General features: G+C 45.6%; 1 protein-coding gene across 1 annotated transcript in view; it reads left to right on the forward strand.

Moving 5' to 3' along the window:
* The first annotated feature begins 6252 nt into the window (after positions 1 to 6252).
* Positions 6253 to 26173, forward strand: part of ADRA1B (adrenoceptor alpha 1B) — a 61542-nt gene continuing 41621 nt past the window's right edge. Inside the window, exon 1 of the mRNA XM_086412696.1 lies at positions 6253 to 7398. Within this exon, the coding sequence (XP_086268822.1) occupies positions 6450 to 7398 (949 nt within the window). The 5' untranslated portion in view covers positions 6253 to 6449. The remainder of the gene's footprint in view (positions 7399 to 26173) is intronic.

Consider the following 26173-nt stretch of genomic DNA (forward strand, 5'->3'; position numbering starts at 1 on the left):
TGTCTTGTGAAGAGCACGGTGCAAACACAGCTGTGTGCCCGCTTTTAAACCAGACTGCAACCCAAAGACCATTTCTTGAGAAATGTGGGGGCCGCCACAGATTTCTGAACAAAGTGATGGGCAAAGCCCATGGATGATAATGGCACAACCAGAATCTCTCAAGAAAACGGCAGGCACTCCCCTTCGCCTCTGCAGCCCTGTGAGCTAGTGTTGGTGATCCTTTTACCTTGTCCCAACAGGAGAAGCTGCTAGGGCATAGGGCATAAGGAAGAAAGGACACATTCTTGGTTCCAGACTCAATAGGCTTTTCACACCCTGTGCTTTGACCCCCTTAAACCCCACCACCCCTCCCAGTTCAGGGCTCCTGGGCTCTCCAGGACCATGTGATGTGATTTTAGCCCCTGGTGACTTGGCAATTAATCTTCACCAGCTTACTGCAAAGGGCTGCTCTGAGCTCTCTCTCTCTCTCACTCTCTCACTCGCTTACCAGGAGACTCGGTGCAACTACAATATTTGGGCTGGGGAAATCGTTGCTCACCAAAGACTGACAAACTATAATCACCAGAGAGAAAAGCAAGTTTGCCCCGAGGGAGCTGAAATCCCTCACTCCTGGGAGCCTCTGACCTGCTGTCTTTGGAGGCAGAGGATGCCTCGACTGCAGCCAGTGTCTCCTGCTCAGAAGAAAGGGTGCTTCTCCTCTCCCTCCTGGACCACAGCAGGGACAGAAATCCTCCTTCAGGTCCCCAGAGACCCTAGCGTACCTCATGAAGCAGAGGCCTCACACCTCCCAATTCTTTTTTCATTTTAAGTTTCATTTACTGGGTACTCTGTATACCAGCTGTACCACCTGCCAGCTGTCGCCTTGGGCAACCACTCTGAGACTGGGTTTGTTCATCTCTACAATGTCAATAATAACAGCATCTATAATATTATTATCAGAATTAAACCAGAAAATGTACATAAGGCATTTGGGGCACAATGTCTACTCTAGCACGTGGTAAGCACTAAACTCCTGGCTGATAGACTATTACACTGTGCTAGGCACTACACACAGTATCACATTTAATCCCCACCTCAGTCCTCTGAGATAGGCACTATTATGATCTTCATGTCACAAATGAGGAAACCACAGCTCAGACTGGTTAAGTGACTTGTCCAAGGACACACAACTAATAAATTAACAGGCCTGGGACATAAACCCTGGTCTGTTTGGTGCCAGTGTTCAGATTCTTAGTTACTTTACTAGCCTGCCCAAGGTTGCATTAGCAGCTACTAAATAAAGGAAGCAGGATTAGTCACCAAGTTGGCTCTTAGATCTTCAGCAGACTGAGTGCTGGCCTGGGAGGCAAGAAAGCCTGACCTATGGAGTTCCTCTACAGAACCTTTTCACCCAGACAGCTCTGCCATGCCGTCCCTTGCCTGACCTCTGCCTCACTCAGGAACCTGATCACATTGTATCTTCTACTGTAATTTCCTTCAGGGCTAACACTGAACCTTCTGCTCCCTTTTTTTTTTTTTTAAATCTCAATCTGATGCAGAGAGAAGGATGCAAGCTTTGGAGCCAGATAATAATGCTTTGAATACTCATGCTGCTTATTCATTGAATGGGTTTGGCCATGTCACAGGACCTCTCTGAACCTCAGTTTCCTCATATGTAAAATGGGGATATTTCCTACCTTGCATTGTTGTAAAGATTTGAGTAAGTGCACACAGAGTACCTAAAACAGTGCCTGCCACAGAGTAGGTCCTCTCTGAAGGGTGCTTTACCATCATCATCATCTCCTAAGGCACTTAGCTCAGTCTAGTTTATTACTTGCTTGATTTACCCACAGTGCCTAGCATGGTGCCTTACACAGAGTAGATGCTCCTATGTATGGCTGGCTGAACCAAAAACTGGAGAGAGGTAGAGAGGGAGTACCATGCAAAAGTGCACGACCACAGTTGAGAGGTCTCTTCCCACAGGTCCTCTAAGCAGATCTCTGAATTTCCCACAGCCTTGGTCTCCCCACAGGTCAAACGCAGTGGCATCTTCTCCTAGAGGGCTCACAGAAATGGGAGTTTGCAACATCAGAGGTTTCTAATGTAATCAGATGGATAATGAAAAGGTTCTTCTTCCCTGAGCCTTGAGTGAGTCAGAGCTCTGTGCCTGGCATTGCCCCGGGGAGTACCAAGAAAATGAAATATCCTCATGACACCTAAACAAATGGTCAATTTTGTGGGTCAAATATCAGCCAGAGCGGTTAAGAGGCGTCTCCAGTGAAGGGAGGAAAGGAGCAGCAGATCATGAACACGGTGCTTAGTGGAGTCCTGGTACACGGTTCCTGTTAAGGCTGATACCTGTTTGCCTTATGATGGGATGTGTGTTTTGCTTTCGTGAAAGATGCTGATAAATGACAACATGTCTGAAATCCACATCCGGACACCTAAATCAAGACATAAGTTCTCAATTAGGTAACAAACTATCTGCTTTTGTAACAAGTATAAACCAACTCTTTATCTCATACTTGCTCTTCCCCCCCCCCCCCGGCCTTTTGCCACTGTAGAAAAATGTCAGATAGGCTAAGTTTTCACACTGCAGCTGGTTACTGTGATTATGTAGACACAGTCTCTATAAATTCAGTGTGTGTTGCTGGCTGTTCAATAGCTGGTAAAATTAATGCCCAGGGAAGTGGGAAAGGGGCCGCCACAATCAAAATGTGGACTTCAAACTTGCTCGTCATTTGCCCCACTCTTTCCCTCCCACATCCCTGACTGTGCTAATCGCCAGCTTTCCGCCAACTTACTGGCGTTCTCTTCCTCCTCCCACGCTGCCTTGGGAGTAAACCAGTTCAAGAGAAGCGCCATCATCCTAGACTTGAAGATACATGAAGATGATGAGAGCTTAGCGTATGAGACCCCGCTCCCACCCCCACCATGGATGATGCATGGGAGAAGGGGGCAGCAAGGTTGCTGTCAGAGGCCACTTTATCCAGCAAAGGAAGCTGACCACTGGAAACTAGAAAACCTCAAAAGACCATCTAGCTCAGGCCCTATCTCCAGACATGAGCCATTAGTCATTAGTACATGAGCCACCCAAGACAAAGGACAGTCTCTTCTCTTCACAAGGAACCCTGGCAGAGGCCTGCCTAAGTTGTCCCCATCTCACATCTCACTGTATAAGTCATGAGTAGCTGCCATGTGTGGCTTCCTTCTGCTCTGTGGGCCAGGGAAATGGAGTTTGAGAACCAGCTCTACACCTGAATAGTTATGGGAGTTCACCAACTTCCTCTACCTCCTGGACTACCTCCAAAATGAGAAAATGGGCAAGTGAGGGTTCTGCCAGCTCTGGAAGACCTGAATCACTATAAACCTGTGAATCTCTTATTTTAAAATCTTCAAATACAACTTAAGCCAGTTTAATTGAAATAGAAAAAGTGTTTTCAGGGTTCTCTCAACCACAGATTCCTTAATCTTAGGGAACTCCTTGAAATTCTATATTTTATGCATTTGAGAGTCTGTAAATTTTGGTGGGAGAAGAGTAAATCCTTAGATAGGTGTACACCCCAAAAGAGATTAGGGACCCACCTCTAGGATGAAGAACTGAAGTGTAAATCATCTTGAGTGGTTTCCCGGTTCCCCATCCCTGAACACCAGGCTATAGTGATTATCAAGGGCAGGAAGTAGGAAGATGCAGGATTCTGGATGAGAATAAAGGAAAGCATCGGGCTTTACTTTTCAATCTCCAGCTACCACTACCCATTGCTCTGCTGCATGTCTGCTAGCCATACAACCTCAGAAATGCACTAACTCTCTCTGAATCATGGTTTTCTCAACTTTCAGTGGAGCGTGGTATGTTTCTCTTAAAGGTTGTTGTGAAGAATAAAAGAAATTGAGTAAATGCTTGACTATCCGTGGAAACTCAATAAATGTAAGTTTCTTCCCACAACTAGTGGCTCGGATCCCAAAACTGACTATTTTGAAGATAGCTCCATCTAAAACAATCAATTAACCTTTATCTCAAATGTAAATTGGTATAGTTACTATAGACAACAATAAGGAGGTTCCTCAAAAAATTAAAAATAGAGTTACTATATCACCCAGCAATCCTGCTTCTGGGTATATATCCAAAGCAAATGAAGACAGGATCTCAAAGAGATATCTGTACCCCCATGTTCAATGCAGCATTATTCACAAGAGCCAAGACTTGGAAATAAGTGTCTATCAACTGATGGATGAAGAAGATTGATATATATACACAATAGAGTATTATTCAGCCAAGATAAATAAGAAATCCCACCATTTGCAACAACATGGATAAAACTTGAAGGCATTGTGCTAAGTGAAATAAGTCACACAGAGAAAGGCAGATACTACATGATATCACTTATATATGAATCTTAAAAAAAAAAAAAACTCATAGAAACAGAGTTAAGTGGTGGTTACCATGGGTTGGCAGAGAAGGACCAGGTGGGGAGATGTTGGTCAAAGGATACAAACTTCCAGTTATAAGATGAATAAGTTCTGAGGATCTAATGTACAGTATGGTGATTGTAGTTAGTAATACTATATTATATACTTGAAAGTTATTAACAGAGCAGATTTTAAATGTCTCACCACAAAAAAAGAAATGGTAATTATGTGACATGTTGGAGGTATTAGCTAACACTGTGATAGTAATCATTTTTCAATTTATAAGTGTCTCAAATCAACTTACCTAATGTTATATGTCAGTTATATCTCAATAAAGCTGGGGGTGGGATTCACCCCCTTCTTGCTTCTGGAGGAAAAGCATGACATAGCAGCTAAGGGCTCAACTTTGGGTAGACATGCGTCTGAGTTCAGCTCCCAAATTCTCTGCTTGATGGCCATGTGAACATAGGCAAAGAGTTCAATCTTGCTGCACCTCAGTGTCCCATCTGCAGAATGAAATGGTCATGAGAACAGTCTATCTTTCCTAGTGTTGTGAGAAAATAGGAAAAGTACTTAGCACACTGTCTGGGACTGGAACATATGGATAAATGTTAGCTAACGTGAGGCTCTCCCTCAGCATCCTTAGCCACACCTTCTCTCCTAGGTACCATTCATCCACCTTTGGGAGTGTGTCCCTATAGCTGAATGTCCAACATGGATATCAAGCAGAAAGGGGGAAAAAATCAACAAATAATATGGATTCTCCAAGTCCCCTCCCTACCCCCACCCCCACTGCCACCCCCAGATAGCCTACAGTTTGTTGCCATTTCTTTCAGGTCATGACTCAAACATCACTTCAGTAAAATCCTGAGCACCCAGATAAAATTTCAAATGTGCCTCCAAACCATTCCTTTTCCCCAACCTTGCTTTATTTTCTGTTACACCTGTCCACCTAGGGCACATCTCAGAATTTGCCGACTTATTTGTCTGTCTCCTCCCACTAGAATATAAGCTCCCCAAGGACAGAGGGGGTCTTTATCTACTTGGTTCAGTTGCTATACCCACAGCACCTAGAAGAGAACCCAGGGCAGACAGTGGATGCCCGATTAACAATCTGTTTAATGAATGAGTGAATGAGCGAATGAATGAATGACAAAAAGCTTCCCACCAGAAAGGCTGCACAGGGAGGTAAGGATGGGGGTTGGTCTCAGACCTGACTCAAGGCCCTCTAACCTGCTTAACCATCGAATTCTGCCCCTTTTAGGTTCCACGCAAGTTGTATAGCCCCTTAAATCTGGGTGCTCACTTCAGACCCCCCTCATTAAAAACAAGCACCCCCACCCCCATTTTGAAACTGCTCGGTGAACAGGAGGGAAAAGAACCCCAGAGGGCCACTCGTGGGGGTGGGGGGCGGGTAGATGGAGGGCAGGGGGAATCCCCACGCTGAGGTCGCCCTACCCCGCCCCCCTCACTGCACACCCTACCGGCTTGCCCCCCGGGGGCGGCGGGGGCGCAGCCGGCCTCGGGGCTCTACTGGGTGGCGGCGTCGGGGCTGCGGGCGCCTTCGCTGGACCCGCATTGCCCCCTAGTGCCGCGCGGAGTCAGGGCGCCGGGCTCCCCCGCCTGATGTCACCGCCGTGCAGTCAGCCCAGAGGCGGCTCATTGAAAGCAGACCCTCCTCGGCGCTGGCTGGGCGGAGGCGCCGCTGTCCGCAGACCCGCCGCGGACCGGGCAAAGCCGGGCGCCCCCTGCCCCGCCACCCTCTCCTCCCCGCCGCTCCCCGCGAGCCCGGCCTGGCGCGCCTGACGTGGACCATTAAACTTGGAGCTGCCGCCTCGTCCCTTCTCTCCTCCTCCTCCCTCTGACAGGCGAGCGAGCGGCTCGGTGCAGGCAGGAGACGTGCTGCCGGGCTGGGCTGCCCGGGGGAGATGACTTCTCGCCAGGAGGGCACCTCTGGGAAGAAGACCACGGGGGCAGCAAAGTTTCAGGGCAGCTGAAGAGCCTTCCCCGCAGCCTTCTGAGCCCTGTCACCCCCCTGGCTATGGAGGGCGGACTCTAAAATGAATCCCGATCTGGACACCGGCCACAACACATCAGCACCTGCCCACTGGGGAGAGTTGAAAAATGCCAACTTCACTGGCCCCAACCAGACCTCGACCAACTCTACACTGCCTCAGCTGGACATCACCAGGGCCATCTCCGTGGGCCTGGTGCTGGGCGCCTTCATCCTCTTTGCCATCGTGGGCAACATCCTAGTCATCTTGTCTGTGGCCTGCAACCGTCACCTGCGGACGCCCACCAACTACTTCATCGTCAACCTGGCCATTGCCGACCTGCTGCTAAGCTTCACCGTTCTGCCCTTCTCTGCTGCCCTGGAGGTGCTTGGCTACTGGGTGCTGGGCCGGATCTTCTGTGACATTTGGGCCGCCGTGGATGTCCTGTGCTGCACAGCCTCCATTCTAAGCCTGTGCGCCATCTCCATCGACCGCTACATTGGGGTGCGCTACTCTCTGCAGTACCCATCACTGGTCACCAGAAGGAAGGCCATCTTGGCGCTCCTTGGTGTCTGGGTCTTGTCCACAGTCATCTCCATTGGGCCTCTTCTTGGGTGGAAGGAGCCGGCACCCAACGATGACAGGGAATGTGGGGTCACTGAAGAACCCTTCTATGCCCTCTTCTCCTCCCTGGGCTCCTTCTACATCCCTCTGGCGGTCATTCTGGTCATGTACTGCCGCGTATACATCGTTGCCAAGAGGACCACCAAGAACCTGGAGGCTGGAGTCATGAAGGAGATGTCCAACTCTAAGGAGCTGACCTTGAGGATCCACTCCAAGAACTTTCACGAGGATACCCTCAGCAGTACCAAGGCCAAGGGCCATAACCCCAGGAGTTCCATAGCTGTCAAACTTTTTAAGTTCTCCCGGGAAAAGAAAGCAGCCAAGACCTTGGGCATTGTGGTCGGCATGTTCATCTTGTGTTGGTTACCCTTCTTCATCGCTCTACCACTTGGTAAGTTGGGGACTGGCCAAGGGGAACTGGGCATCCTCAGCTTTGGGGATTACTGATGAGCTTACTATAAAGTAAGTTCATGGGTTTTGGTTTTTTTATGCAGTTTGTGTGTGTTTGGAGGCTGGGGAATATTGTTTGTTCTGCAAAGGCTTTGCAGATTGGGTAGCTGGCTAAGAGCCAACTCAGGTGTTAGCAGAACACGCTAAGGGGAGGTACAAGTTACTTGAAATAGAACCATCGGAGGAAAATCTGGTATGTGGAATGACTCATTCAACAGCCTTGGTTTAATAATTAAAAAGGACACTGGACTTGAACATCATTCCAGCATTATTTCAGTTGTAATGATGTGTCGGCTAAGGCAGTGTCTGTCACTAATGCAGCATACAAAATAGTTTGTAGTTACCGCAGACACGGCATTTGGGAAGCAGGGAGGCAGCTCAGACACGGGAAGGCAGTTTTCATTCAGCATTTCCAGTGCTTTTGCAGAGACCCACGGTCCTCTAAAGCTTTGCAGAGGCTGCGTTCTGCCCCCATCCCTTACCACTTCCTCTCACCTCCACGTACTCTCTTCATTATGAGTTAGTAAGAGCATTTTATGCCTCACACCCCCAACCAACCTTAATCTAAAGCTTTGAGATTTGAAAGAGAAGAATGATGGTCAGAGGGTCATCCAAAAATATCCCAAAATGTCCCAAACTCTGGTGATTGATGGAATGCCCAGAATTAAATTATAGTTGCCCCTCACCTTCAGCTGCTAGACACCAAATCCTGCTAGTATGAAACTGAGCCCTTCCTATCCTATAAACATGTGCCCATCTTCATCTGACTGGGAAGTCCTACTAAGTGAGTTGTTCGAAACGCTACCTGACTTCCTCTAAGGATGAAACCGAGGTATGGTTAGGAGGTAAACCTAGAAAAGGATACTATGCCATCCTGTCCACATAGCTCAAGAAACACTTGTTCCTTCTCTGAGGCAATGATCTGCTTTAGTTTCTTTTCCTGTCCCTGGGGGACGCTCCAGAAAATGAATGGAGGGAGGTGATCATGGCAGTCATGTGCTGTGATATCAGAAGAGGCCACGGCTGCTACGTGCCATGGACCACTAATGCTGCAGTCACACCAGTGGCTCAGTTGGAACCGAACATAACCAATCCCTCAAGTCACGAAAATCCTAAAGACACACTGCTTCCAAAAGAAAGAACCAAATAGAAAGAGGGCAAGCAGATGTGAGGAGTTTCCGTTTAAGAATGACGAAGAAAAAAAGCTGTTTAACCTACTGTCATATTGTAATTTCTAAGGCTAGCTTTTGAGCTAGTGCCTTTCAGAAATATTTTCATTGTGCTGAGCAGAGAGGCTTTGTAGCTCTATACACAGTAGCGGTCACATCCCACTGCCCAGCTTTCTTTTCTTTCCTGAGGTCTCAGGGCCCTTTTGCAGGCCTGTCCAGTTCAAGTGGATGACAGTTCACACTGCACTGGACCATACAAAGATCACAGTCACACATGGGGTGATTTGGCTACTAATTAGCCATGTGACCTTGGGCAAATGATTACTGCTCTGTGAGCCTCAGTTTCTTCATCTGTAAAGTAGGGCTAATTACTATTGCTCCATGGGGTTTGCACTAGTACATGGAAAGGACTTAATACAGTGTTTGGTACACAGCAAATGCTTGATTATAGGTATAATCCTATACCTGTTATTAAAGGCTCAGAAAGGAACTATTGACTAGATCTTATCCTTTCTTCCTTCTTCCCCTGATTCTCAACTGACAGAGGCTGTGCATCCTCAGGAAAGACAAGGTCCCAGCAAGATGCGGGAATGGATCACAGTTGCAGACTTTCACTTTAGGGGCAAGGGAAACAAGTGAAAAGGCTGCCAACATGTTCCAAAGGAATGCTTGATGTGAGCTTTGCCATCAATTAGCTCTGTGGCCCTAGGTGTGTTGCTTTACCTTCTGGGCTTCAGGTCTCACTTCCAGGGAACACCGAGGGCTGAACTGAATCAAGGGCTCTCAAACTTTAATAAAGATCAGAATCATTTGTGGATCTTAATAAAAATTCAGCTTCTAAGGCCTAACACATAGAGAAACTAATTCAGTAAATCCCAGGAATCACATGTTTAACCAGCCCACCACCAGGCTTTGGGAAGCACCAGCCAGGGGATCTCTCAGTTCCCTTTAGCCTCCAGCCTCCTGGACACCAGGGTTTTTAAACACTGCACAGGTTAGCACTTCCCCACCCACATGGTGGTGCAGGACAATGTGGCTGCTGTCTGCATTCTGCTCTTCACACCCACCATCAGTTTTCTCTCCCTTTATACTCTTTCAACTTCTGCCCTCTTTCTGTCCATCCCTTTCTGAGATCTTATCTTCCTAACAGCTCAGGCCCTTGGCTTCCATGCCACAGAAAGTGAGGCATTCTTGCCACCCAGAGATTTATCACAGCTTGTTTCTCTTCTGCTTGACTTGAACACTTTCTGGCCAGCCATTATCTCCCAATGTGCTGTCCCTGAGCAGACTCCATCCACACACTTCTCCCAAGGACCTCCAGCCCCTGGAGGGTAAGGAATGCGGACTCCAGGCATTAAGTTTGGGATGGACTTCAAAAGTTACTCAAGAGTTTCAAACAGAGAAGGTACTTGATTAACATGCTCTTACTAATTTAGAAAGAGCATCTGAGCACAATGGAGATGTGGACTTCTACTTCCTCTGAGTTCAGATAACACCCAAATAAAAGTAACATGATGTAGAACAATAATTCCTTTGGAATCTGAAGCAGATTCCAAATTCTAAATTTTCCATGAAAGGCTTTTCACTCTGAAGAGGAGAAAGCAGATCTGGGGGGAGACAGCAGCTGGCAAAGTTCAGGTAGGAGTAAACTTCCAGTGGTGATAGACAGCCAGGTGCCTGGGTGGCACCAGATTTCTGTCTCTGTGTTTTTCTTCTCCATGGGAGAGGAGGGTTGGGATTCCTCTTGGGAAGGAAATAGCTTTGCCCCCTACAGGGTCCTGGTTAGGGGTTCCATTTGTTTTCTTTCCTCCCTTGTTTTTATTTTGGAGAGCATGGTTGGGCTGCCTGCAGAGACAGGCCTCCTATCTCCTATGCGGCCCTCCCCACCTGTAACACCCTCCCTATCTCCTCCCCACCCTTTCCCTGTGGCTTCAACAGAGTTGGGCCAGGGACCAGCTCTCACTTACTCAGGAGCAGGGATGGATCCACCAAACAAGAACGCCTTTATTCAGCCCCTGGAATCAGGCCACGGAGGGACAGGAAATAATTGGAATATAATATAGCAGCATTTCTACTTGATGGGCCATGTGCAAGATGTCCAAGCAGTCTTCAGCTTCCTGGCATTATAATGAAGGCCAACTCCCACCGCCTGGGGTGGTCAGGGTCAAGAAGTGCCTGGGCTATTGAGGGATGTGCATTGCACTGGGGAGGGTGGGGGAGGGGTTTAAGATGGGAGTGGGGGTGGGTAGCAGGAAGCGCTGGGCAGCCAACTGGTAGCTGAGCTTGGTGTGTTGTTTAGAAAACACTGGAACCTTGCCTCGCTCCAAATCTTTCTTCCGTCTTTTAAAATGCTGAAAGGCACCAGGAAGCCATTATTGAACTAACTGCTTTCCCCTCCAAATAAATGAAGGTCAATTTCAAAGAAACAGTTGTGCTCTCTGTAGTACTGGAACCAAATCGGAATCCTTCTGTCCATTGATTTGTTTCTCTAGTCCTCTCATTCAGATCAGGCCTGATGAATTTCCACCTCCCGCAGGAGCATAAGGGAGGGTGGGGGTCTCAGGGATGACTCAGAACGGAGCCACCCCCACAAACACAAGAAATTTCTGGTTCTGAGGTTTCAGAACACAGGGATTTGAGTTGCTCACAAGGAAAGTAACTGGGTTTGAGTGAGGGGAAATTTTATACACAGGGAATCCTTCCTAGGGGCTTCCCAGGTGGCAAAGAAACTAGTGGTAAAGAAACCACCTGCCAGTGCAAGAAACATAAGAGACATGGGTTTGATCCCTGGGTCAGGAAGATCCCCTGGAGAAGGGCATGGCAGCCCATTCACTTCTTGCCTGGAGAATCCCATGGATGGAGGAGCCTCGTAGGCTACAGTCCATGGGGTTGCAGAGAGTCAGACACCAGAGAAGCAACTTATATGCATTCAATCCTTCCTAGAAAAGGGAAATCTTACTGAAGGAAAATATATTCAGCCACCTCTGAAGTCATTAATGAAGACTTCCTAAAGCACCTACTATGTACTAGACACTGTACTAATCCCTGGGTTCTTGTGCCAAAGCAAACATGATCCCTGCCTGCAGGAGGCTCATAGCCCAGTGAGGTCATATTATCATAGAGCACATACTATGTACCAGGCATTCTGCTAGACCCTTTACAGACATTATCCCACTAATCCTCTCAGCTGCCCTGACAGGGGAGCTCCTTCTTGACAGAAGATACTGAAGCTCGGAGTGGTTAGACTTCTCGCCCAAATTCACACAGTAAGTAAATGATAGAGACAAAACTTGAATCCATGTCTGTCAGAACAGGTACTTACCTGGCCCAGGGCACAAAGGAGATGTCTGATCTTTTTGCTTTCTGATCCCAACCTACTCTCATAGCAAATGTTCTCCAGGAACCCCAGAGCCACCTTGTCAAAAGCTGATTATTCTAGTTCTGTTACAAAACCCTGTTACAAAACCTTCTATTCCCTTTTCACCCTTTAAAAAGATTGACTCATAAAATATTAGAGAAGATCATCCACATTTTAGTTCAAGGCTAGGCCTTCTCTTACCTCCTGTAAGGTGTAGGATATGGGTCTCTCTACGCTGGGCATCTAGTCATCCCAACCAGGAAGAAAAAGTGGGATCTTGACCTTCATCTGGAAACCTGGTTCCACATCTTTATCATACATTCCTTCATTCACTGAATAATGATATATTTATTGGAGGCCTACGAGGTCCAGGCACTGTGCTGCAGATCCAGTGGTGAGCAAAGCAGCTATTCCATGTTCTCATAGAATTTAGTTCTAGTGGGGAACACAGGTAATCTGAAAAATACACACATGCAAATAAACATAAATGGTTTGACGAAAAGGAGTGTGCTGCTATTAGAAGTATACACCAGAGATCAGTATATCACAGGGGTTCCTGAGTGGCATTTAAGCAGAACCCTGAACAGTTTGGAAGAGTTAATTCAGTGACATAGCAGGTAGAAGAAGAGAGCTCCAGTCAGACGGAAGGGCACACCTGAACGTCCTGAGGCAGGAGCTGGCAGGGAACTAACAGAGCCTGGAGAATAGAGGGCCCGCAGGTATGAGTCAAGGCTGGAGGTGTGGGCAGAGGCCAGGCCACGCAGGGCTTTTAAGCCACATTAAGGATTTTAGGTTTTATGATGAATTGCACCAGCTACTACTGAAGGATTTGAAGCCAACAAGGTGTACAGTATGAATTATGTGTTTAAAAGAGGAGTCAAGCAGCCATATGGGGCACAGAGCAGAGATGGGGCAGTTAGAACATAATCCCAATGAGAGCTAATGGCAATTTAGACTAGGCTGGTGGCAGTGAAGGTGGAAGGAAGATGGTTCAGAGACTTGGGGATGGATCGGTTATGATACAGGAGAGCAAGAGATATATCTGGAATATCCTTGAGGTTACTAGGTGAAACACAACCAAGAAGATTCCTCCCAGGCTCTCCTCAGACCCCATTTATCAGGGCTCACAAGACACCATGCTAGGAGTGATATGCCAGACACTCTGCTGAGTTGAGTAGGGGCTTCCCTGGTGGCTCAGACAGTAAAGAATCTGTCTGTAATGCAGGAGACTAGGGTTCAGTCCCTGGGTTGGGAAGATACCCTAGAGAAAGAAATGGCTACCCACTCCGGTATTCTTGCCTGGAGAATTCCACGCACAGAGGAGCCTGGCAAGCCACAGTCCATCAGGTTCCAAAGAGTCAGACACAACTGAGCAACTAACACTTATGAGTTGAGTAGACAAAATGTCCCAACACAAAAGTCAGAACCCATCAGCAAACCCAGATGCTCAGTAGAAACATCTGGCAGGGAACTGCTTTCAAACGCATAGATTGTTGGAATTCCCCTTACAGACCCTTTGTATCAGACTTTCTCATATGGGACCATGAATCTCAACTTTTAACCAGTTCCCACAGGCAATTATGTCACCAGCATAGCACCAGTCCTCCCCATGCCTGGTACCTGGAATGAACACTCCATGGGGAGCCAAGAAAGTTTGGTTAAACTTCGCCCAGTGTAGCCAGAAGTATCTTCAATCCTGCCCAGTCCTTCAGGCCAGTCCATATGGCAGAAGATTGGAGGCTCTTCAAACTAGAGTCTCCCTGGAGAAGGCGAGTTGAATGAGCACTGTGGAAGCAGGTCTCCAGTGTAGCGGGTACGCTGCTCAACACTGAATATTCTGTACAGCTTATAACTCTCTCAGCCCCTCTGCAAAGCCAGTATCATCACCCTGCATCTAGAGTTCAGAGAGGTTCATTACATTTCCCAAGGTTGCACAGCTAGTCAATGGAGTCTATCTGACTCCATATTTGGCACTCAGTAAACGTTTGTTATATTATTCTTGCTATTACTACAGTACTTCCAGACCTTTGTCTGAGGTCTAGTGCCCATGAGTGATAAAATTTTTACTGGCTCATGACAAAAATGAGAAAAAAGTTAGGATAATTCTGTGTTTTTCCAAATGTACTCAATATAAATGATTGTTCTTTTATTCTAAAGACTGCGTCCTATTTTGGGAAACTGAAATAACATTTCTTTAATGGAATGATGGTAATAAGTGGTGATGATAGTCACTGTGTGTGTGTGTGTGTGTGTATGCGTGTGCGCAATGTTCTACTTGACAAGATAAAAAGTTGGTAACCCTATGTTTGTCCCCACCAAAATCTTTTTGAAATTTCTCTGTGAGTTTCCTAAAGTCTTAGAATCGTGGAAGACACCATGATGATTAGACATGACAAGTATTTGTGGAAGAAAGGAGGAGGATGATTTATCCTCTCAGTGATGGATAAACAAATTAGCCTCAGCTTTGCTGTAAGAGTCAGAGGCCTGCGGCAGGGGTTGGGGACGGGGAAGGATGATGTGTGTAGGGTCATGATTGTCAGATATGATAGTCTGGGGCCGTCTGTGGAAGCACCCAGTACTGCTGGGATGAAACAGAGCACAGAAATGCCAGCGGGTGTGTGTGTGTAGCTGCAGTGCCATCACAGATGGCCCTCGTAAGATCTGTAATGCAGGCGATGCCTTTACCTGAGTGTGTGTGGCTCATAAAAATAACGGATGGCTGTCAGGCCACACTGGGAAATTGCTTTCTCCCACATCTGCAGGATGTTTCCGCAGTCACTGTGCTCCCTAACCATGTCTGCTAATAATAATACTAATAGCTCCATTTATTAGGTCTTGCCGTGTGCCTGGCTTACACCGCAATAAGGGTGCTTTCCATGCATTCCCTCATTCACTCCTCTCCAGAGACTTACCAAGTGGATACTATTGTTGTCCTAATTTTACAGATGAGGAAACTGGAGTTCAAAGATTGAGTGATTTGCCTCAAGCTACCCAGCTGATTGAGGTTTCCCTGGTGGCTCAGACTGTAAAGAATCTGTCTGCAATGCAGGAGACTTGGGTTCGAACCCTGGGTTGCGAAGATCCCCTGGAGAAGGAAATGGCAACCCACTCCAGTATTCTTGCCAGGAGAATCCCATGGACAGAGGAGCCTGGTGGGCTGTAGCCCATGGGGTCACAAGAGTCGGACACGACTGAACAGATAACATTTTTACTTTTTCACTTTTTTCACCCAGCTGATTAGTGCCAGAACCTGAATTCACAGCTAGGCAATAAGATAAGACTAAAAGGGTTCATTACCAAGGGGATCCTAGGTGTGGGACTCTAAGTCCTGATTTTTGGAAGCTTAAAGAGGCCCTAGGGAAAGCAGAGTCTATTCTGAGAAGGTGGAAAGGAAGGGCGAGTGGCTGCCTATTATTCAGCCACCAAGAGGCATCATATCCTGGTGAGAACATAAAGAATATAAAAATAACTGGGTCTTTCCCCTAGCAGGCTAAGTCACAATTTCTCTTTTATTATGGGTGCTTTAGACTTTTTTCAGCTTCTCAACACATGACTGATGCCATATACCTTTTAAGGCTTTTATCAAATTTGGGCTCTGGGGTTAAACACATAAAATTTAGAACACTTTTCACAGCCTAATTTCTGGCTGTATACATTTCAGAGCTGGATTCACCTCTGCACCACATAGGTGTGGTTGAGACCATATGCACCATAGGACTCTCTCCTACCTTGAATCAGCCTCTGGTCCTACCTCTTGATGTCACAAAGGCTGGCATCATGGACAAGAGAGTATTTCTAAAAGTTGGTTTTCCACTTTGCAGTAATCCTGACTAGTGATAACCTAGCCATACAAAAAGAAAATACTGCACACCACATATGTATTTTCAAAAGAACCCATGGGAAACATATCTTTAACTCTTAGCTGGTTCCCCAAAATGTCCATGACCCCTATACTAACATGCACATGAAGGGAAATACAGCAGAGGGAAGTTGGAGTGGAAATAGACAGTGGTCCAAACACATTGCAGGTAATAGATCTTACTCATGAGAACTTTACAAAATAGTTCAACCCGGAGGAGACACACTGGGATCCTTCCTGGGGCTCTGGAGGGCCCCATGAAGAGAGGAGCCCTGAGGTTAAGGAAGTGCCCGCGGTCCACCCCAAACACTGCAGCAATGCTCTCTCTAGCAACCTCGTGACTTGCATGAGAACTTCTTGTAGGCAGGGACCACATCTTTCCATCTTGCTTAATACGAGTGCTAGGTGCGTGCTGTGACTCAAATCGTTTGTCGTTTCCCCAAGTACACCTTGTATTTCCCTCCCGCTGTGTGTTTCTCCATACTGTCCCCTCTGGCAGGAATGCTCTTCCTGTACCCTTGCCCGTATCCTGCCCATCTGTAGACCCCTGATTTTGTGGACACCTCTCTTAGGAATCTTTCCTGGCCCCCACCTCTTTCCCAGGCAGTGATGGTTGCCTTTATACCCTGTATATGGTGCTTGTCACGTTTGTTCATGGGAATCGGGACTGACAGGTACATCTTCAGCAGTGTTACCAGACTGCAAACCTCTGGAGGAAAGGGTTCAGGTTTCACTCATCTTCCTGTCCTTCAGGCCCAGAGACGTGTATTTGCTAGACTCCCAGTAAGAACAGCAATTGCAGCTATGATTCGTACAGTATGTGCCAGACTTCACCTACTATTTGAACCTGCCAATGACCTATCAGATTGGTATTAATGTTCTGCTCACTTTACAACTGAGGAAACAGATTTAGAGGTTAGGTGACTTGTCCCATTCCTTGAGACCACCACAAGCACGTTGAAAGGAAACTGCCTTGACTGCTTTTGTGAAACCAAAATGTCAGTATGGGTCTGCTTATGGGGCCAATGAAGAAAGATAAGATAGGTGAAGACCAGAGTGGACACAAGGTATGAGCTTGAAAATTAGACAACACCTTAATTCTTTATGAAAGGTTGCCATTCCACTGCCTCTGGGAGACCTGTCTGTTGCCAGTCAGTCCCCATTTTCCCTGACCTTCCCAGCCCTTGTCACCTCCCTCTGACCTCTGGGAGGGCTGTGGTCAGAGCTGATCACCACAGAAGTGGGAGAGGAGGGCACGATTCTGGTGACTCTACATCAGGGCCCAATTAAGACCTTTAGAAAGGTCTGAGATACTGAGAAGTGAATGCTGCCCCTACTTCCGAATGTAAAGTCTAAATTCTGTCTCACACACACACACTACACACGGCCCTAAAATAAATGGGAAGAAGGCCAAGATTCTAATTTATCCGAGGAAGTCTACTTTGATTTCTTTAACAACAAAGTGAAAGTCTCTTAGTCATGTCCGACCCTTTGCGACCCCATGGACTATACGGTCCTTGGAATTCTCCAGGCCAGAATACTGGAGTGGGTAGCCTTTCCCTTCTCCAGAGGATCCTCCCAACCCAGAGATCAAACCAAAGCATCTCCTAAAAAAGTGAAGGTGCCCAGCAGCTCTGCTAACACTCTAAAGATACACTGAGTCTGTTTGTGGGTGACATAGCATTGCTCCATAATGAGGTGACCAGACATCCCACTTTGCCTGGGCCAGTCTCCACTTATGTCTGTTACCAAGGGCTCTGATGATTACTATCAGTTCAGTCAGTTCAGTCGCTCAGTCATGTCCGACTCTTTGCGACCCCATGAATTGCAGCATGCCAGGCCTTCCTGTCCATCACCAACCCTCTCTTATTCTCAAAAGTGTCTCAGTTTGAATGATAAAAGTGCCTTGATATTTTAACTCCGGGAGTAACAGTGTTTACAGTAGAACAGCCAAGGGTGCGTTGATTTCCCTGAGAAACCTGAGATGGGGGTGGGAGGAGTATGGCACCCAGACCTCAGCAGTACAAGAAAGATTAATAATGAGAGAATGAACTGGGCATGAATTTAAGGAGGAAAGACACAACTTCATGTGTGTGTTTTTGTGGGAAATGGATTAATGTAAAAGTTGGTTGTTAATGTTTGTCTTCATCAGTGAGTTTACCATGTGTGCACAAGTGAGTCACTGAGCTGGAATCTGAATCCATGGCTGTCTGACCCTTAAACACTTCACAAGTGCATCCATTTCAGCACAAGGCAAATGGTGTTATCTGAATGATGAGTGTCTCCAGAATAGAGGAGACAGAAATAAGGTGGGCCAAAATAATATTTGAGGGAGGAGAAGAAAAGCGAGCTATGTCTTAGGGACTTAGCAGGCTGGAATAACAGTAGGGGTGGGGCATCTCCAACCATCCTTCACGCCCATCCTGGGACAACGGAGCATAGGTCGGCTCAGAGTACCGTCCTCACTGGCAGGCTTGTGTTTCTTAGAATTCTGTCAACAACACACTCGTGACCACACCCAGGGGCAGGACACGTGAGCCCCCTCGGAGCACTCAAGTGCCCCTCTGTGGTGTGAGCACATGAAGTGCACTATAAAAGTCACGCCAATGAACAGTTCACACTGAAATGTTCAGAAACAGAATGTCCTAACACATGCAAGCGGACCATTCCTTTCAGAGCCCCATTTAATTTTTTCCAGGGGTATCTGCCCACAGTGTCTTGTTCCCCTGAAGCTGGGATACATTTGGGGCTTGGCTTAGCACACTTTTTAGAATTCCTCTTTAAGACAGTTTCCTGCCAAGCTAACATGCATCGCTTAGGGGCTGAACTCAGCACCCTGGCCATGCCCCAGAAGGAGGTTAAAATAGGACCAAGGGCAAGCCGGGCTCACTGTCATTTGCAAGCGTGGGCCCCAGGGCTCACACCACCAGCACAGGGCTGGGCAGAGATCCAGAGAGGCAGCTGGCGGGGGAGGACGGGGTGCCACCAACTGGAACAAACAAAAAAAAATTGCATCTCTGATTTCTATATTCAGGCCATCAATCACCCCCTGGCATCATGAGAAAGTGGTACCTGCTTCCAGGTACACCCTCAGAGAGTCATCTGCGGCTCCTTGTCCCCAACTCTTCAGAATTTATCTTAAACAGAGGCTCTTGGGATTTTTGTTCCAGGGACCCCTTTGGTAATCTGGTGAAGCCCCTTCTCACAATAGATACATAAAATAAGATACACAGGATTTCAAAGAAAATCAATTATGTTAAAATAGCTATTATAATGTTGATAAAACAAATTTATTGTGGAGTAAAACAATGTTCTTCTTTATTAACATATTAAATAAACAAGTCCTAGCAGCAAGTCAAATAAATAACTACTATAATTTGAGGCAGTGACAAGTGGGAATATTTCAAGATATCTGCAACAAATGTAATATAACATCATAAATCTGATTTCTGTGGGTGACAAACCCTGCTAATTCTTCTGTGGCTGGTTGCCTGCCTTTCTGCTAAAGAAAATGCTAACTTTCAACCAAAGGTTAATTTTTTAAAAAGAGACAGAGAGAGGTAATTTTTCCTATCCTAATTCAGAGACTCCCTAACCCCAGTACAAGAACCCTGTCTTATGACATGATAAAGATGTACTTCAGGACATGAGGTTTTCTATTGCTGTGTTCTTTCAGATTATATAGTCTTGGGACCACAGGGAACTTGTACACCTTCGTGCTTTATAACTATCTGGCATGTTTACTCATAGCAATTCTTAAATCTCGTTTCTTTATTTAAGCACCATAATAAAAAAGTCTATAATAGCACATAGACTTTTATTTAAAACAGAAAGAAGAAAAAAATAGAAAAATTATTCTAAGCACACCAGACCCCAGGTCCCCCTGTATCCAGCACCCTCAGTCTTTCTCTCCAGGAGCAAACATTGTTAACCAGATTGCATATAATTCCAGAAATAGTCTATTTATTTGTAAGCATCCACATACATACGTGTGTGTGTGTGTAAATATTTGAGTTGTATGTGTGTGGAATGTGTGTGTGCATCTGTGTATTTTTACAAACGGTATCATTTTATAAACACAATAGTGGAGGTTACATTTTACACTCAATAGCATATCTTGGACATAGTTCTCTGTCAGAATTCTATAGTTACTGTTTTCCTTTTCATGGGTGTGTAATCCATTTATGGAGTATCCTACTTTATTGAACATTTTCTCCGTTCATTGACATTAGGTTTTTTCATGCTATGAACAGTGCTGCAGTGAGCACTCTTGTCTCTGTGTCTGTGCCCACGTACTCAGGATAAATTCCTAGAAATGGAATCACTGGAGCAAGAAATATTTGGTATTTTAGGTTTAACATGATTATGTTCAAAAATTTACTATCTAAGGAATTTAAAATATATTAAAATGTAAAGTTGTTAATATGAATAGGTTAGATTTATCATGCAAGAGGGTTGTTCATGATACTGAAGTGAAAACGACAATTCACAGGATTATATATAATCTTATTTTTAAAAACTATTAACTTAGTCACCTTCAGGAGTATCATGAAGTGAGGAGGAGTAGATTTTAACTTTTTATACGCCTCTGTGTTACTTCATATTTCACATTATTTCACTTGTGTGCCTGTGTGTATATACACAAATAGGACCACATAGTGCTTTTATCACTAAATATAAAATGTGGACTTTTTACCATTTCAATAAATCTGAATCATTTCAGTTTTTAATTTATATTTCACATCTTTTTAATGATGTATTGCAATCCATAATGAAAAGTGTGTGTGTTTAGTTGCTCAGTCATGTCTAATTCTTCTTGGCTCCATGGACTGTAATCTGCCAGGCTTCTCTGTCCATGGGATTTTCCAGGCAAGAATACTGGAGTAGGTTGCCATTTTCTCCAGGGGATCTTCCCAACGCAGGGATGGAACTCATGTCTCTTGTATCTCCTGCATTCGTAGGCAGATACTTTCCCACTAGCACCATCTAGGAAGTACCATAATGTGATTAACCAATCCACTTATGACAGTAGTGGTCAGATTTATCTTAATAGGTAAGACACACACAAGGGATCACATTCACAAGGCCTGAGTGCAGAATGCAAACATGTCCCTCTCCCTTCCTTGGTTCCTACCTATCTAATTTCCCTCCCACCTATCTAATTTTCCTCCCTGGAGGCAACTATTATTACCAGTTTCTTGCACATCCTTTCAGAAATATTCTATGCATATAAAAATATATTTATATGCTCTCTTTAATAGAAATAACATGCTGTTCTGCACTTTCCACTTCAAGATAAACAGAGCAACTTTATTCTTTTTGTTAACTTCATAGTATTCCTTTTTTCCCAAATAGACTTCCATAGAAGAATATTTAGGTTGTTTCAACTCTTTTATTATTACAAACCACACTGTAGTGAATATTCCTATACATACTTCACTATTTCCCACATTCTATGATTAAAATCCTGAAAGTGGACTATTCTGAGGAAATTTTTAATTTTTTATAAATATTTTCAAATTGTTCTTCATAGTGATTGTACCAATTTGTATTTCTTTGACTGACATTTGAGAGTGACCACTCATTTCCTAATAGTTTGCTATCAAACTTTTTGATCTTGCCAACTTGATAGGTGAAATTTCTGTGAATGAAGTTACACGTCTTTTTGTATGTTTGATAATCCATCCCCTCTTGATGTACGATTGCTTTGAGTTTTTAGCTGTGACAAATTTTCTTATATATGTATTTTTCCTTTAATATCTTTTGTACACTTGCTCTTCAGGATTGCCTTAGGATAAAATCCACTTTGAACGGTTAGCATCCAAAGGTAGACTCCTGTGAAACGCCTCAGACACATTATCAGATTACCCTCTGGGAAAGATGTAGCAATTTGCACTCCCACTAAGGGTGTTTCAGCATAGCTAAAGAAACCACTTTTTATGCTGATAGCTCCTCACTGCCTGGAGAAGCTTCAGACATCTGTGTGACAAGTCAGCTTCCCCTCAGAGGTGATAAGATGGCTTGAAAGTTTCAAATCCTTCCAAATAATTTGGTATCAGCCTTCCAGAGTTCGGGCTAGCAAGCTGCCCTCTTGGAATGCAACATCCCATCCATCAGGGGGGCCGAGCAAGCGGCAACCTTGGAATGTGTTTATTTCATACAGGATCCGAGAACAAAAAGCAGTCACCCACAGTGTTTAAACAGATTTGATCTTTCACAGGGCTGGCAGACCCACCGTGATCCACATCAATGGTTCGAGGCCCTGGGGCTTATGTACCCATTAAAAACAATAACTAAACAAGATACTCCCCCACCTCCCTGCCCACACACCCCAGGAAAACAGTCAGCTTTGAGGCACTCAAGGATGAGTTAATAAGGAAGGATTCCTTCGGGCATCTAAGCTTGCCACATCCGACCATGAGGGCCAGTCTATATTTAGAGGAGGGTATTGCAAGTGCACCACATTTTAGTTGCAAAATTCAAATTGACTCTGGAAGATGCCAGCCTCATGAAATGAAAATTGAATTGAGCATTACTTAAGAAGCAAGGAGAAGGCCTGTCAAGCAGATCCTGCTGGGGAAGAAGGCTTTTTGAGAGGCAGTCCAGGGGCCCTGGTCATCAGGGTGGTGATGTACTCTTGACCTTGAACTGCTGGTCTGGGATGGAGAGGCAGGGTTATTTTCAGACTGTACTAAATCTAGAGGTGTTGGAACCAGCATCCTAGACAGGGAAGGGGGGAGGTGAACTTTGACCCACTGCCACCAAGTTGGGAGATCAAGAAGATCCTAAACCAGGGATTCTCAGAACCTCAGGAAAGCCTTTCCAGTCACCTGTCTCTGTCATGGCCATCGCACCCCTCTCATCCAGTAAAGAGGGTGGGCACCTTTTCTTCTCTGCAACATCCTTGTTAGCCCTTCACAAGTTCTGTTTGACTGGCAGCTTAGAGTACTCGAAAGAACAGGGACATTGAAATCAGATGAATCCAGGTCTGAAATACTGACTCTGCAGCTCATCTCTCTAAGCCTCAGTTAATATATCTGTAAAACGAGACTGAGACCATCTCATAGGAGTGGAATGAGGAATAAATAGGAAAATAGATGAAAAGGACTCAGCTGAGTCCCAGACACTTGTAAATATTTCAAAAATATTAACTATTAATATTTCAGCTATTAACGTTTTGAAACCTCTAATATAATATCAACTTTGCAGAATACATTTAATAAGTATCTGTTGACAAGATGGGCTATGTCTTTGGGGGAAATAAAAATGGGATCAGTTTCTTCTCATTTAAAGATTGCTGCTGCTGCTAAGTCACTTCAGTCGTGTCCAGCTCTGTGAGACCCCATAGACGGCAGCCCACCAGGCTCCCCCGTCCCTGGGATTCTCCAGGCAAGAACACTGGAGTGGGTTGCCATTTCCTTCTCCAATGCATGAAAGTGAAAAGTAAAAGTGAAGTCGCTCAGTCGTGTCCAACCCTCAGCAACCCCATGGACTGCAGCCTACCAGGCTCCTCCGTCCATGGGATTTTCCAGGCAAGAGTACTGGAGTGGGGTGCCATTGCCTTCTCCGCATTTAAAGATTAGGAGATCAAAAATAATTTGAGACACCATGATACCTATAAAGAAAACTGAGCACCAAAGAATTGATGCTTTTGAACTGTGGTGTTGAAGAAGACTCTTGAGGGTCCCTTGGACTGCAAGGAGATCCAACCAGTCCATCCTAAAGGAGATCAGTCCTGGGTGTTCATTGGAAGGACTGATGCTGAAGCTGAAACTCCAGTACTTTGGCCACCTGATGCGAAGTGTTGACTCATTTGAAAAGACCCTGATGCTGGGAAAGATTGAGGGCCAGAGGAGAAGGGGGTGACAGAGGATGAGATGGTTGGATGGCATCACCAACTCCATGGACATGGGTTTGGGTGGACTCTGGGAGTTGGTGATGGACAGGGAGGCCTGGGGTGCTGCAGTTCATGGGGTCACAAGGAGTCTGATATGACTGAGCGACTGAACTGAACTAAACTGATACCTATGACAGCCCTCCTTGGGGCTTCCCTGGCAGCTCAGATGGTAAAGAATCCGCCTGCAATGAAGGAGACCCTGATTCAATTCCTAGGTTGGAAAGATCCCCTGGAGAAGGGAATGGCAACCCACTCCAGTATTCTTGCCTGGAGAATTCCATGGACGGGCCATGGGATCACAGAGTCTGATGCGACTGAGCAACTAACACACACACACACACATAACTCCTACACCCAGATTTAACCAATGTTAACATGTTGCTGAATTTGCTACCTATCTTCTTTCTTCTCTTAAGAAATGAAATGTTGCAAGTACATCTGAAAGGCCCCACTCCTTGTCCCGTTCATCTCTCTCCTTCTCAGAGGCCATCACCAGGCTGCCTCTGATTGAGTAGATTCTCTTCTCTACATTTTCCTAAATGGGTCCTCTCAGAAGGAAGGAGGAGAGTGGTCCAAAATGAGGCCTTGGAGTAGATCAGTTCTGAGTTCAAATTCTGCTCCTGCTCCTTTACTAGCTGGGTAGTCTACAGCAAATTGCTCAACCTCTCTGTTCCTCCTCTCCCCCAGTCTTCTCTAAAAATGGGACAAATAACACTTCACTGGGTTTTGTGAGGATGAGATAAGACTATTCATGTAAAGCAGTGGTTCACAATCAAGGATCAGTTTGCCCCACAGGGGACATTTGGCAGTGTCAGGAGACATATTTGATGGTCACGACTGGGGTGTGCTATTGGCATCTAGTGGGAGAGACCAAGGATACAACTAAGAGTCCTACAGAGCACAGAACAGCCCCCCACAACAGAGGAGAACCTACCCCAAGATCTCGGTTATGCCAAAGTAGAGAAATCCTAGTAGAAAGCATTCTATCATTTTGTAAGGGCTTTAAAATATTTATTCAATAAACATAATAAATTATAATTTTATTTGTTACAACATTGTGTTAGACATTTCCACATGCATTATCTCACTAGTAGTCAGTGAATTGCTTCTTCTTAGTAAAAAGAATGATAGAAGGCAAACACTGTTGCTTCTGCATATCTGAGGATATCTTATTCTACTTGTTAAAGTGGTAGATTTACTTAAAATATAAAATTTCAGGCTAATAGATTAACTGGAAGCTGTTACTCAGATTCTAACCCTTCCTTGCTGTCTGTAAAGAACAAATTGTATCAGCACTTTCAGCCACAAAATGGGTTCATTTAAACCACAAATATTCCTTCAACCTAAGCAAGCCCAGGGACTAGCATAGCAAAAAATTAAAGCATCGTAATTAAGCTAGTCTTTTTGGCTCCTGTTCACAAGGACTGGCTCCCAAAACTCCAAGAAACTACAGAAGCGGGGTAGAATATGGGGAAAAGGAGAGAGGCCATAAGGCTGCTTCTCTGATTCACCGCAGGCTCAAGTCTGGGCTATACGCAGAGAGCACCCACTAGGAAATGCTTTTGCTCCGAGTCTCTAAGTGTGGTCCCCAGCCCAGCAGCATCCACATCACCCAGGAGCTAGTAGAGATGATGCCCCAGTCTACTGAGTCAGAAACTGGGGGTTCAGACAGGCAGTCTCGGTTCTCAAGTACTCCAAGTGATTCAGATGCACTCTCAAGTTTAAGAACCACTAATCTAGTAAGATGGCTCACAGTAAAGAATCTGCCTGCCAATACAGGAGATGCAGGAGACGGAAGTTGAATTCCCTGGATTGGGAAAATCCCTTGGAGGAGGAAACAGCAACCCACTCCAGTATTCATGGCTGGAGAATCCCATGGATAGAGGAGCCTGGCAGGCTACAGTCCAAGGGGTCACAAAGAGTCAGACACAGCTGAGCATACACACAACCTACTAAGGCCACATCTCACATTCTCTGTGGGTCCATTTCCTGTCGCCCATGGCCCTCACTGCTGTAACAAAGCTCACAGAGCTCACCAATACCTGTTCAGAAGTGGAGAAGCTACTCTTTATTGGCGTTTCTCTTGGGCTGGAAGCTTCGCATATATTTAACTTACATAAGAATATGAGGGAGATACTGTTATCCCTTTTTCCAGATGAGAAAATTTCAGCTGAGAAAGCTGAACAGCTTGCCCAGGGTCATAGCTACAGAAAAGGATTGGAATCAGGATCTGAATCTAGGTCAGCCTGCCACCAAATCCTATCCTCTTAACAATGACATCACACTGCCCACTGATGATGAAGAGAGACAGAACACGAACTCCTCAGCCCTGCTGGGGCCAAACTGTAAGCCTTGCCCAGTTAGTCTTTAGTGCCCCTCTGTTACCTGTCCTGGGGTTCACCTGGCCATAGGTAATCCCCTGGGAAGCTTAAC

This window comes from Bos grunniens, chromosome 7, assembly GCF_055505025.1.
Source record: "Bos grunniens cultivar Pamir isolate PY7600 chromosome 7, Bosgru_T2T1.0, whole genome shotgun sequence".
Classification (NCBI taxonomy): domain Eukaryota; kingdom Metazoa; phylum Chordata; class Mammalia; order Artiodactyla; family Bovidae; genus Bos; species Bos grunniens.